This window comes from Rana temporaria, chromosome 2, assembly GCF_905171775.1.
Source record: "Rana temporaria chromosome 2, aRanTem1.1, whole genome shotgun sequence".
Lineage (NCBI taxonomy): Eukaryota > Metazoa > Chordata > Amphibia > Anura > Ranidae > Rana > Rana temporaria.
The window spans coordinates 516843567-516858402 of record NC_053490.1 but is presented as its reverse complement, the minus strand read 5'-3'; the positions used below and the strand labels follow the sequence as shown (position 1 = coordinate 516858402).

The window sequence follows — 14836 nt, the reverse complement described above, 5'->3', positions numbered from 1 at the left end:
AAAATAATTTCCATTAATAAAATATTCAACTTGAAGGTAAAGCCCAATTAAACTCTCACACCTTTGTATCTCTTCCTAGTCCTGTAATCCCAGCAGTTTATGATTTTTTGAATAATTCTTACATGAAAATGCTGCTTTCAGCCCTCACACACATTGCAGTGCTCTGTGCTGGCAGAGCTGAGTAACAGCCACACCCCTCAACACAAGACTTGTATTGCAGAGACAGGAAGAGGGTGTTCTGGATAAGCTCTGTTGTGCCACGCTAAGTGCACAGGGTCCAATGCTGGTGCCTATTAAACTGCATGGTCATATTCAGACATTTCACACAACTGCTGCAACAGTAAAGTGGAGGTGAGACTAGGAAAATAAAGGTAGTTATAACAATGTCTATCTGACTGTATATCTATTTCTATGGTTTTGATACAGTTACAGTTCCTTACATTGGTGATCAGTGGGAAGAATGTCCCTTACATTGGTGATCAGTGGGAAGAATGTTCCTTACATTGGTGATCAGTGGGAAGAATGTCCCTTACATTGGTGATCAGTGGGAAGAATGTTCCTTACATTGGTGATCAGTGGGAAGAATGTCCGTTACATTGGTGATCAGTGGGAAGAATGTTCCTTACATTGGTGATCAGTGGGAAGAATGTTCCTTACATTGGTGATCAGTGGGAAGAATGTCCGTTACATTGGTGATCAGTGGGAAGAATGTCCCTTACATTGGTGATCAGTGGGAAGAATGTCCCTTACATTGGTGATCAGTGGGAAGAATGCTCCCTACATTGGTGATCAGTGAGAAGAATGTTCCTTACATTGGTGGCCAGTAAGGAAAATGCCCATTATATTGGTGGTCAGTAGAAAGAATGCCATTTACATTGATGGTCAGTCAATTTTTTTTCCTTATATTGGGGTCAGTGAGAAGAATGGACCTTTCATTGGTGGTCAGTGGAAATAATTCCCCTTACATTAGTGGTCATTTGGAGGAATGCTCCTTACATTGGTGGTTAATAGGAGAAATGCTCCATATGTTGGTGATCAGTAAGAAGAATGCCCCTTACACTGGTGGCCAGTGGGAAAAATGCTTCTCTAACTGATGGTCATTGGGGATAATGCTCCTTACATTGGTGGTCAGAAGGGAGAATGTACCTTACATATGTGGCCAGTGGGAAGAATGCCCCTTACATTGGTGGTCAGAAAGAAAAATGTCTGTTATATTAGTGATCAGTAGAAAGAATGCTCTTTACATTGATGGTCAGTCAAAAAAATGTTCCTTACAATGGGGTCATTGGGAAGAATACCACTTTCACTGGTGGTCAGTGGAAAGAATTACCCTTACATTGGTTGTTAGTGGGAAGAATTACCCTTACAGTGGTGGTTAATATGAGGAATGCTCCTTATGTTGGTGATCAGTAGGAAGAATACTCCTTACATTGGGGGTCTGTGAGAATAATGCCCCAGACACTGGTGGTCAGTAGGAGAATGCCACCCTTGCAAAGGACTAAAAAGGAAACTGGCGTTGTGCTGCTGGATTTGCCAAATGGCGTTGGTCCTAGAGCTTTGCAGGCATCCTAATCTAATGGAATGTAAACTGATGCAACCTTTGGAGGAATACCAGTTGAGAATGGCTGGTATAGATTATAGGTGCTATTCCTAAATATTCCTGTATATGCGCAGTAAAGCACAGTTCCCCATCTTTTTAACTATGAATATCCTGCCAGAATATAAACTTCTCTGCTTGTATAAAACACATATATAATTTCAATATACAGTACATATACACAGCACAATTTACTGACCAACATCTGAAATCTATGTTTGCACTCGTTCTTTCACAAATGAGTAAAAAGGTAAATACAGTCTACAATGAAACCCAAGGTCACCAGTCAAGTTTTGTTCTGTTTTCTGTAAATATTGCTTTTTGTAATGCCATAAAATGACACTCAATATCCTTCGACATCTGGTCATGAAGAAACACTGCAAAGTTTAGTCCAGACCTAATTCATTAAGCTACAACATGTGTGTTACTTGCCAAAAGTAAAAGTAGTTTTAGCGTAGGGCACAGGTGTCAAACTGGCGGCCCTCCAGGTGTTGCGGAACTACAAGTCCCATGAGGCATTGCAAGGCTCACAGTTACAAGCATGACTCCCACAGGCAGAGGCATGATGGGACTGATAGCTCCACAAACCCCTGGGGGAAGCTGTCATTACAGATCATGCTTTGTATAGATTATAAGGACACGTGTCAACATTAACACATCACATGTCCACGTTGCAAAAAAAAAAAGTTCCTCTTTCATGCTTCCTTATGTTATTTAAAGCCTAGGCTAAAGATCACATTGCCTCTGGCTAAAAGATGGAAAACCCTGTCTGATCTGCTGAGAGATAAGACATGGTATAATCACAACTCAGACACGAAAACTTTTGGCATGGGCATCAAATGGTACTTGACTATTTTCATACAAAATAGACTAAAAATGTTGCACTGTGGCCACTAGATGGAGCTAATGATCACAGTAATTAGGTATTTATTGTCTATGAGCCTCAGCTCCATCTAGTGGCCATGATGTGCTATTTTTCCGATTCACTCTATTCTGTATGAATAACGTTCCACTTGGAGAGAAAACAGCCCAATGACATTCATGTGACGAGTAGCTTTGTGAAATTTGTTATAAATAGACCTCACGTATCAGCTATTGAGTGCTAGAGAAATATCAGAATGTAAGCCAGAGGTCCAGAATCCCATGGGCATCAGTGGTTTCAGGCAACAGAAAAGCGGTAGGTTAATGGTGGGTCATGAATTTATCCAGAGGGAAAAATAATCAGTACATCAGCACTAATGTCTCACATAAACATCCCCCCCCCCAAAAAAAAAAAGTAGCGACAGACTAGTCTCACCTCATTGATAAAGTTTTTCTCAAAGTCTTTGAATGCTTCACTGCTTGAATCGTTGTAAGCAGGCTTGTATACCTGATTAGTCACTTTTATTTGTGAAGCATAAACCCTTGCAGCTGTGGGAGAGAATTGAAAACAGATCAAATTAGAACCAAGCCTTATGTTCGCAATTGCAGCAAATTAAAACCAAACCATGAAGTATATATGAACCCAATCACTAGTGATTCTGCTATAAAGATCCTTGTTCAGGCACTTCCTGTTCTAAGGTTGCACTTCCTGTTCTAGGGTGGCACTTCCTCTAGGGCGGCACTTCCTGTTCTAGGGTGGCAATGACCATGTGTCAATTTTATCCTGTGCTGTCACCCAGTACAATCAGCCATGGTGATCCACGTTGCACAGGCATGGTCTACTGTTGTCACCATCATAAAAATGACAAGCAGTCATCACTGAAGTGCATGTAGTCAAACAGTAGCTGCAAAGAGGCTGCAGGAGACCTGCAGCACTCACATGCAACAAAGGATTAAAAAAAAGATAAAAACTGTATTTTATAGAAAATGCAAAAATGGCAGTTGTTTATGGTTTATGGGTTTTTAAACGTATGATCATTACCTTACTTGGGTTTAATTCTTAACTAAATACAGTATGTTGAGGATTTTCAACTCCTTTTCTTCGTTTTTTTTTCTCATATAAGCTTTAACATGTTAATGTATTTCAAATCTTCAGCCTTCGATAAAAGAATATCTGGTGATCCTTCTATGAAGATCCTTGTTTGGCATTTCCTATCATAGCGTGGGAGCTGCCTCCAAAATGTGCTCTTGCCTTGTCACCCTGTCAAGTGTTTCCCTTGGTAGAGACAAAGTGGTAATGCCAACACACATTGTGCCTGCATAGTGATTGACCATCAGTGGTCACTATCATTGACCATCAATAGCCAACAGCTAACTATCAATGGTCACTATCATTGACCACCAATAGCCACCATCATTGACTGTCAATGGTCACTGAGACCATCAATGATCACCAACATTGACCATGAATGGCCTCAGTTACCATCAATGGCACCATCATTGATCATCAATGGCAACATCATTGACCATAAATGGATACCATAATTGACCACCAATAGTCACCATCATTGACCACCAGTGGTCACCATCATTGACCATCAATAGCACCATAATTTCCCCCCAATGGCCACCATCATTGATCATCAATGGTCATCATCGTTAACCATTGTCACAGCCTGCATAGTCATTGACCATTAATAGCCTCAGCAATGACTAGCAATGGTCACCATCCTTGACCACCAAATTACCATCAATGGCACCATCATTGACTATCAATGGCACCATCATTGACCATAAATGGACACCATAATTGACCACCAATGGCACCATCATTGACTATCAATGGTCACCATCATTAACCACCAATGGCCACCATCATTGACCATCAATGGTCACCAACACTGACTATCAATGGTCACCATCGTTGACCATTGTCACTATCAAACGCAGGTCCAGAGAACAGATGTGCAGTAGATGCTGGAGCAAACTCATATAGACAGGAAGTAGCTGAATGAGACTAGAGTGGATCAGCATCATTGAGAAAAGGATAAAGAAAAAAGGATGGGCAAATGTTAAACAATTTTATTGAGGAAAAAATCATGAAAATTGTTTTATGATACACAGTGCTTTTGATAGGGTTTAGATCTACTTTTAATTTGGGTTTTTTCTTTAACAGATGCTAATCCAGTTCCCCCGGTCTCTCTTCTCCCATCCATATATCAATAATAACATTTTATTTTCAAACATTATAGCAAACATTGACACTGTGTCTCACACCCCAGCCGAAGTTTCCGTCCTGAGGTTGCAGGCGTGGGAACGTTAGAAGTGAGTGAGGTCATGAATTGTCAGTGGGAAATGTAAATAGAGTGTGTGAGGAGGGCCAGAGGAGCTACCGCAGGTACAAGAGGAAAAGTGAGCGATTGTCATCAATCAGGATGAGTGGCATATCATGAAAGATCAGCTACTGTGACATGACCGCGGGCTGACTGCGACTCCGAACTGTAGGCGTCATCATTTGGCATTGTCATCACTGTAATGACTCAATATGTATTGAGGAAACAAAGCACCTCCATTCTTAAATGCCTATGGCACCGTCTGCAGATTAGATCTATGTAAACTGTCAGGAAGCTGTACTTTAGTAAAGAAAGTAGCATTACTAAATTGTTATTAAAAAGTTGTATTCTAAAGCCCACAATCAATTGAAAGCTTCTTATTTAATTTTGGACTGATTTTTTTTAACAGATTTTGATTGCTGTCTCTGTTCCTGTTGGAGAGATGTATCCTAATTTCCCATCAGGACAGGAAATAATTACAAATCTCTTCAATAGAAACACAGACAAGAAGAATAAAAACATATTTTGTTATTTTGAGTCTGTCTTTTAGACAGACTCAAAAGGCGCAATTTCTTAGACGGATATAACAAGGTTGGCCTTGAAAAATACAGTATATAAATACAAAATTTTAATAATAATAACATTGATATATGCAAAAACTAATTTGTATATGTTATTTGCATATATTATTATATTACTGTTATTATTATGATTTTTATTATTTATACATATGTTTATGATTTTTTTTTTTACCTTGGTGGGTAGTTATACAGCAGCTAGGGATTGAATGAAGGGTCAGGAGTGTAGATTTATTTTTTTACATATACTAGTATTCATTTTCTGTATATTCAATTTAGTTATTTATTGAGTGATTTGATAGAAGCACGGACTACATTTCATCTGTTATCACTGACACTACATAAGTAGACATGTGCAGAACGAAAAACTTTGTTTCGTTTAGTTTCATTTCAATTTGTTATTTACATAAATTTGTTTAGTTACATGTTTTTCATTTGTTTAATTCGTTTTCGGGATTCATTTAGTTTTTTTCGCTTTTGGAATCGGTTTAAAATGTTTTCGCATAGTTTCGAAAAGTTTTCGAATCAATTTCTAAAAGTTTTCGCATTTGAAAAGTTTTCGCATTTGGAAAGTTTTCGAATGAATTTCGAATAGTTTTCGAATTTGAAAAGTTTTCAAATTTGAAACGTTTTTAAATTCGAATAGTTTTCCAATTTCCAAAAATAATAAAATAGAATAAACTTCATAAAATGAAGAAAGTGCACACGCATAGCCTGTACAGTAGCTTTGCCAATTTGATTAATGATATTTCTGTAGGTACTTTCTAAACAAAACAGTGAATATATTGAGCCCTGTTCAAGCGGATTACCTGCACAACAAATACTGAGTCACGAAAGTGTTGAAAGGGAATTAAAGTAGGACAAGGATTCTGAGCAAAGTACACAACCCAGAACAACCCATCACATTTCCCTTTCCAGTAACAGCCCAACTTTCTTAAAACTTGTTTAATCTGAATTGTCCATTTAAAAATTACCAGTGACTCCCCCCAGCTCTTCCCTAATCAATTTCTTCCTTCTCTTTTTCTTCTTTCCTCTTCTTTCTCTCTCATCTCTCCGAGGGTGACAGGCTTAGTCCCTCACCTCCGCGAACCCACTTGGGTCACTTAACAATAATCGCCATGTCCTGTCCACACAGGTGGGATCGTTGTTAGTTAACACAAGGGGCCGGATTCAGAAAGAGATACGACGGCGTATCTCCTGATACGCCGTCGTATCTCTGAGTTCCGCCGGTCGTATCTATGCGACTGATTCAGAGAATCAGTTACGCATAGATATCCCTAAGATCCGACAGGTGTAAGTGTCTTACACCGTCGTATCTTAGGCTGCAATTCCAGGCTGTCCGCTAGGTGGCGCTTCCGTATTTTTACGCGAGGAATATGCAAATGAGGATTTACGCTGATTCAGAAACGAACGACCGCCCGGCGCTTTTTTTTTACGTTGTTTGCGTTCGGCTTTTTACGGCGTATAGTTACCCCTGCTATATGAGGGGTAGCTAATGTTGAGTATGGCCGTCGTTCCCGCGCCGAGTTTTGAAATGTTACGTCGTTTGCATAAGTCGTTCGCGAATACGGCTGGACCTAATTTACGTTCATGTCGAAACCAATGACGTCCTTGCGACGTCATTTAGAGCAATGCACACTGGGATATTTTACGGACGGAGCATGCGCCAGTCAAACAAAACGTAAAAAACGTGGGGTCAAGACACATTTAGATAAAACATTAAGGGCAGATCGAATCAATGGGTAAAATATATTAAGATGTTTATTGGTAGCACATATGGATACATTACAGTGTAGATATAGGATAATAAATAGTGTGTTAGGGTTCATAATGGGAACATGATCGGTCAGTCATAAAACTTCCAATAATATCATGATAGCCAAAGTAACACATGATAAACGATGTAACCAGCATAAATGCATGGTGAATATACATGGTAGATCAATAAGTATGTTAAAGTGCATGATGGAGAAATGACTGATCGACCCTGGCACGTTCCAATAGAAGCATAGTAAACAATGTAACACATAGTAAAAACTGTGATCAACAGTAATCAATAGTCGTTTTGGACAATCAAAATAAAAAGATAGAGACATGATCGGTCAATCATAACAGGTAATAATTATAACATGGTAGACATTGTAACATAGTAGACAGTGTAACACATGGTAGACAATGCAACCAGCAATACTGCATGTAAGTATGCATGGTAAATCAATAGTTATGTATAAGGTATATATTAATAGTATGACTGATTGATCATGGAGAATTAAAAATGGTAACATGGTAAACAATATAACACATGATAAGTACTGTGATCAACAGTGTATCCAGAGTGGTGTAAGTTCATAAAAAATATTATATAAGGTACATGATTCGAACGTTCAAATGCCCATAATAGTATCCATGATTAAAGTGACATATCATCTATAAGGTAAGCTCGACGCGTTTCGTGGATACTTTCCACTCATCAGGAGCAAGCAGAGGCCAAGGACACCTACGATAAACGATAAATGATGGTAAAATACTAGGCTATCATGATATTATTGGAAGTTTTATGACTGACCGATCATGTTCCCATTATGAACCCTAACACACTATTTATTATCCTATATCTACACTGTAATGTATCCATATGTGCTACCAATAAACATCTTAATATATTTTACCCATTGATTCGATCTGCCCTTAATGTTTTGTTTCATTTAAAGTCCCAACATTCCCTTAGTCCCCATTAGTCCCTCTTTTCTCAAGTTACCGGGGATGGAGAGTTGTGTGCCGGATGGCCACATTCTCATTCAAAGTCCCACCAATTTGATTTTTGGATTTAGTAATCCAAAATCTTCCAGTTTCAACTGATTCAGGGATGGAAACACTACATTTATTTACTCTAATATACTATGTATTACTGATGACCCAATTCATATGCCGCCTTCGTTAGCAGGCCACTTTGGGACTACCTACTATATGTTCATTAATAGGTCCACCTTGGGGGGATGGATTATACCGCCTCACCTCTTGGGAGCTGCGATGCACACTGCGGCGTTCCCCCGCCCCCCTGTCTACTGACCATGGGGTTGAGGGGACGCACTCACTGCGCATCGACGTCACGCTTCTCACGCATACACGTTTGCGTCAATCATTGACGCCACGTGATGTCGTGTTGGTTTTTACATCTGCGTGCATGAATGGGGAGGAGCAGGGCGCTCGCGCATAAGAGATTCTGCTTGTGCGCGGCTTCCGCTCCTCTCCTGCATGCTTGACGTGACGTTCAGTGGAGCAGACGCTGGCTGGCACGGTCTCTCTCCTCTCTCACCACTACCTTCCATCACCATCACTGATTCTTATCAGTTTCATCTACCTAAGGTATTATGATTACTACCCTTATTTCTCTTTGTCACTAGTTTTGGTTGGTGATTTACAGCCACCTCCTTATTGTATATTCACCTAATTATTATTTTTTATATTACGAGTCATCTCTTTGACCACTGTTTTGCTAGCCACACTCATTACCCTGATGTATGGCCCTTTCAAACATTTTTTACAGACAGCCTTGCAGGCTCACACCCTTCATCACACTTTTGGAATAGGCACCTATCACTTCATCACTTAACATCTAGAGATCGGATCTCTGTTGCCGCCAATCTGACTCCACGTCAGCTCCCGGTGAGGTTACTACCTACCCTCCTTCAATGCCTTTTATCAACATTATTATTGCCTACTCTACTTTACTAATTGACCTAGGTAAGATTGTTTGGACCACCTTGTTGTGCTCCCCCTTTTCCCTCTCTAGTTATGTACCCCTAACTAGTATTTTACCATCATTTATCGTTTATCGTAGGTGTCCTTGGCCTCTGCTTGCTCCTGATGAGTGGAAAGTATCCACGAAACGCGTCGAGCTTACCTTATAGATGATATGTCACTTTAATCATGGATACTATCATGGGCATTTGAACGTTCGAATCATGTACCTTATATAATATTTTTTATGAACTTACACCACTCTGGATACACTGTTGATCACAGTACTTATCATGTGTTATATTGTTTACCATGTTACCATTTTTAATTCTCCATGATCAATCAGTCATACTATTAATATATACCTTATACATAACTATTGATTTACCATGCATACTTACATGCAGTATTGCTGGTTGCATTGTCTACCATGTGTTACACTGTCTACTATGTTACAATGTCTACCATGTTATAATTATTACCTGTTATGATTGACCGATCATGTCTCTATCTTTTTATTTTGATTGTCCAAAACGACTATTGATTACTGTTGATCACAGTTTTTACTATGTGTTACATTGTTTACTATGCTTCTATTGGAACGTGCCAGGGTCGATCAGTCATTTCTCCATCATGCACTTTAACATACTTATTGATCTACCATGTATATTCACCATGCATTTATGCTGGTTACATCGTTTATCATGTGTTACTTTGGCTATCATGATATTATTGGAAGTTTTATGACTGACCGATCATGTTCCCATTATGAACCCTAACACACTATTTATTATCCTATATCTACACTGTAATGTATCCATATGTGCTACCAATAAACATCTTAATATATTTTACCCATTGATTCGATCTGCCCTTAATGTTTTGTTTCATTTAAAGTCCCAACATTCCCTTAGTCCCCATTAGTCCCTCTTTTCTCAAGTTACCGGGGATGGAGAGTTGTGTGCCGGATGGCCACATTCTCATTCAAAGTCCCACCAATTTGATTTTTGGATTTAGTAATCCAAAATCTTCCAGTTTCAACTGATTCAGGGATGGAAACACTACATTTATTTACTCTAATATACTATGTATTACTGATGACCCAATTCATATGCCGCCTTCGTTAGCAGGCCACTTTGGGACTACCTACTATATGTTCATTAATAGGTCCACCTTGGGGGGATGGATTATACCGCCTCACCTCTTGGGAGCTGCGATGCACACTGCGGCGTTCCCCCGCCCCCCTGTCTACTGACCATGGGGTTGAGGGGACGCACTCACTGCGCATCGACGTCACGCTTCTCACGCATACACGTTTGCGTCAATCATTGACGCCACGTGATGTCGTGTTGGTTTTTACATCTGCGTGCATGAATGGGGAGGAGCAGGGCGCTCGCGCATAAGAGATTCTGCTTGTGCGCGGCTTCCGCTCCTCTCCTGCATGCTTGACGTGACGTTCAGTGGAGCAGACGCTGGCTGGCACGGTCTCTCTCCTCTCTCACCACTACCTTCCATCACCATCACTGATTCTTATCAGTTTCATCTACCTAAGGTATTATGATTACTACCCTTATTTCTCTTTGTCACTAGTTTTGGTTGGTGATTTACAGCCACCTCCTTATTGTATATTCACCTAATTATTATTTTTTATATTACGAGTCATCTCTTTGACCACTGTTTTGCTAGCCACACTCATTACCCTGATGTATGGCCCTTTCAAACATTTTTTACAGACAGCCTTGCAGGCTCACACCCTTCATCACACTTTTGGAATAGGCACCTATCACTTCATCACTTAACATCTAGAGATCGGATCTCTGTTGCCGCCAATCTGACTCCACGTCAGCTCCCGGGGGGGTTACTACCTACCCTCCTTCAATGCCTTTTATCAACATTATTATTGCCTACTCTACTTTACTAATTGACCTAGGTAAGATTGTTTGGACCACCTTGTTGTGCTCCCCCTTTTCCCTCTCTAGTTATGTACCCCTAACTAGTATTTTACCATCATTTATCGTTTATCGTAGGTGTCCTTGGCCTCTGCTTGCTCCTGATGAGTGGAAAGTATCCACGAAACGCGTCGAGCTTACCTTATAGATGATATGTCACTTTAATCATGGATACTATCATGGGCATTTGAACGTTCGAATCATGTACCTTATATAATATTTTTTATGAACTTACACCACTCTGGATACACTGTTGATCACAGTACTTATCATGTGTTATATTGTTTACCATGTTACCATTTTTAATTCTCCATGATCAATCAGTCATACTATTAATATATACCTTATACATAACTATTGATTTACCATGCATACTTACATGCAGTATTGCTGGTTGCATTGTCTACCATGTGTTACACTGTCTACTATGTTACAATGTCTACCATGTTATAATTATTACCTGTTATGATTGACCGATCATGTCTCTATCTTTTTATTTTGATTGTCCAAAACGACTATTGATTACTGTTGATCACAGTTTTTACTATGTGTTACATTGTTTACTATGCTTCTATTGGAACGTGCCAGGGTCGATCAGTCATTTCTCCATCATGCACTTTAACATACTTATTGATCTACCATGTATATTCACCATGCATTTATGCTGGTTACATCGTTTATCATGTGTTACTTTGGCTATCATGATATTATTGGAAGTTTTATGACTGACCGATCATGTTCCCATTATGAACCCTAACACACTATTTATTATCCTATATCTACACTGTAATGTATCCATATGTGCTACCAATAAACATCTTAATATATTTTACCCATTGATTCGATCTGCCCTTAATGTTTTGTTTCATTTAAAGTCCCAACATTCCCTTAGTCCCCATTAGTCCCTCTTTTCTCAAGTTACCGGGGATGGAGAGTTGTGTGCCGGATGGCCACATTCTCATTCAAAGTCCCACCAATTTGATTTTTGGATTTAGTAATCCAAAATCTTCCAGTTTCAACATTTAAATAAAACACGCCCCCTACATCCCCATTTGAATTACGTGGCCTTACGCCGGAACACATACGTTTAACTGGCCGTAACTAAGGGCGCAAGTTCTTTCTGAATAAAGAACTTGCGCCCAAAGTTAGAGCGGCGTAACGTATCGGAGATACGTTACGCGGGCCGGACAGATACGCCATTGTATCTAAATCCGGCCCAAGGTGTTTCCCTTAACACCTATTCATCTACAGGCATACCCCACTCTTAAGTACACAATGGGGTTTATTTACTAAAGCTGGAAACCTCAAAATCAGGCTCACTTCTGCATAGAAACCAATGAGCTTCTGAACCCCAGCTTGTTCAAAAAAGCTTTGGTAATAAAACCTGGAAGCTCATTCGTTTATACGCAGATTTTGCGCTTTCCAGCTTTAGTAAATAAACCTCATTGTAGACATGTGCAGAACGAAAAACTTTGTTTTGTTTAGTTTCATTTCAATTTGTTATTTACATAAATTTGTTTAGTTAAATTTTTTTCATTTGTTTAATTCGTTTTTGGGATACGTTTATTTTTTTTCACTTTTGGAAAAGTGGGGTATGCCTATACTGTGTGATATATGCCTTAACATCACCTATGAGAGTATTTACAGTTTTAATTCGACTTTAATGAGACCAAGTTTCACCTATGAGCCTCGAGCTAGGGGGGTAGGAGTTCCAGCCTTCTTTTCCTACAACTGTTAGATTAATGATTTTTGGCCATGTTGGCCTTAGTGGGACGAATAGTCTTACGCTTGTTTCTGTAATGTGTATTCTCTTTCTGAACTAATAAAAATGTATTGAAAGAAAAAAAAATTACCAGTGAAAAAATAGCTACACAGATGTCTAGATGCGTTACCTGGTTCCTGCCTACATCTCCAGTACAGGGTTGAGTGGTTTGTGGTAACTAAGGTATCTCCTACTGTATGTGGATGATAGTTGCTCAAGTACAGTTAGGGCAAAGTTAGCAAAAGGGACTACATAACGAAGGATGGATGAGGGTAACAAGGCAGACAAAGAAGACTGGGAAGGAAGATACCTATTGTCTGGTCAAATCATTGAGTAGGAGAAGCTGTGAGGCGGTCTCCGGAGCTGGATAGAGTAGCTTTCTCATCCATATGTCCATTATTTTGTATGACAGGGTGGAATAAATTGATAGGGTAAATTGGTGGACAATGGGACTTGATAGGAAAGTGACTAATTATTACATCAGAATTTGGGGTTCCCATCTGATGTTACTGAGATTCCCCATGGTGTGGTTGACATTGACGGTGTTCATTTGGGCTAAGTCTCTTATGTGCTACTCCCAAAAAGTGCCAATGTAGTAGTGTAGTTTGGCTAGATAGGTACTGTAAAGTTGGGGTTTATGTAGATTCTCCCTCTATGACCCCCTCCTCTTTTAATCGCGGCAACAATTAGGAGTTAGGCCATGGTTGTTTTTTGAGTTGGTTGTTCAGAACAGGTGTTTTGGCATATATGATGGTAAAATGTATGTTAATAAAAAGAGCTCCTGATGCTGGTTTAAATCCATGTCACACAATGCGTGTGTCTTTTGGTGGGAAACGGGGTCAGGAGGAATGAGTGTACATAATGAATTTTTAAGTCATGATGGAAATTGATAAAACCACTTGGACCCATGTATGTATCCTACACTTACAGTGGACCCAAGAAGTTGCTTTTATGCTGTAAATGCATGCAATAGATTCATTATCAGATTTTAAAAATTTGTCTTGGCTTTATTGGGTACAAAACATGCTTAGTTCATCCATAAACACAATTTACTTACTTGTCCAGATGGTGGTGTTGAATTTTGCTTTCTGTGGACAGGAATTTTGTTGGGTATAGATGGAATACTGTACTGATGGAGAAAGGTCTGAGAAGGTGACACTGGATGCATTCGTAATATTTACTTTCTTAGTGATGCCCTCAGTGGACAAGGTTACAGTGTACTGAGCGTCTGCCGATGCCCCTTCTTTAATTAGTCTGATTACAATCGTATCACTGGTGACGCTTGTGAATTGTATAGAAACCGATGCTTTTGCTGCAGAAAGAAACACACAAAATTCACCAATCTGCCATTAAGATTTGCAAGTTACCAGTCTCCCCTTGAGCAAAATAATCTTACCCCCGATCTCTTTTTGTGCAGTCGGGAAACATATAAACTGATGTTTCAGTATAGTACATATCTAATCTCAATCATAATCTAAACTGATTACAAATGTAGATTCAAAAGCTTCTGACATTACGGGGTTAACTAAGGCAAACAGACTGTTCACTTTGCAAGGGAAGTTTCACTATGCAAGGGAATATGCTCCAAAGCTTAGTAAATGCAGCGAAATTTCACAAGGAAAATATATATTTTTTTTATTTGGACATGAGTGGATGATGTCAGTAGAGCTACACCTCATTCATTAAGCTCTGGGGAAAAACCTCTTGCAAAGTGCAGAGTGAACAGCCTATTTGCCTTTAGCAAATTGACCCCTATATGTATCACAAATACATTTTATTGAACCTAGCTTATATCAAGGTGGAACTCTCTTCATGATCACTTAAGCCTCGTACACACGACCGAGGAACTCGACGGGCGAAACACATCGTTTTGCTCGTCGAGTTCCTTGTTAGGCTGTTGAGGAACTCGACAAGCCAATTTTCTCCATTCCCGTCAAGAAAATAGAGAACATGCTCTCTTTTTGGCTTGTCGAGTTTCTCAACAGTTTCCTCAACGAAAATGTACACACGACCGG

The 14836-nt window shown here is 39.5% G+C and overlaps 1 protein-coding gene across 1 annotated transcript in view; it reads right to left on the bottom strand.

Moving 5' to 3' along the window:
• Positions 1-2840: 2840 nt before the first annotated feature.
• The window catches only part of LOC120928373 (serine-rich adhesin for platelets-like), a 37684-nt gene continuing 25688 nt past the window's right edge, over positions 2841-14836 (bottom strand). Inside the window, exons 4-5 of the mRNA XM_040339471.1 lie at positions 13879-14133; positions 2841-3007 (exon numbers count right to left, since the gene is read on the bottom strand). Of these exons, the coding sequence (XP_040195405.1) occupies positions 2841-3007; positions 13879-14133 (422 nt within the window). The remainder of the gene's footprint in view (positions 3008-13878; positions 14134-14836) is intronic.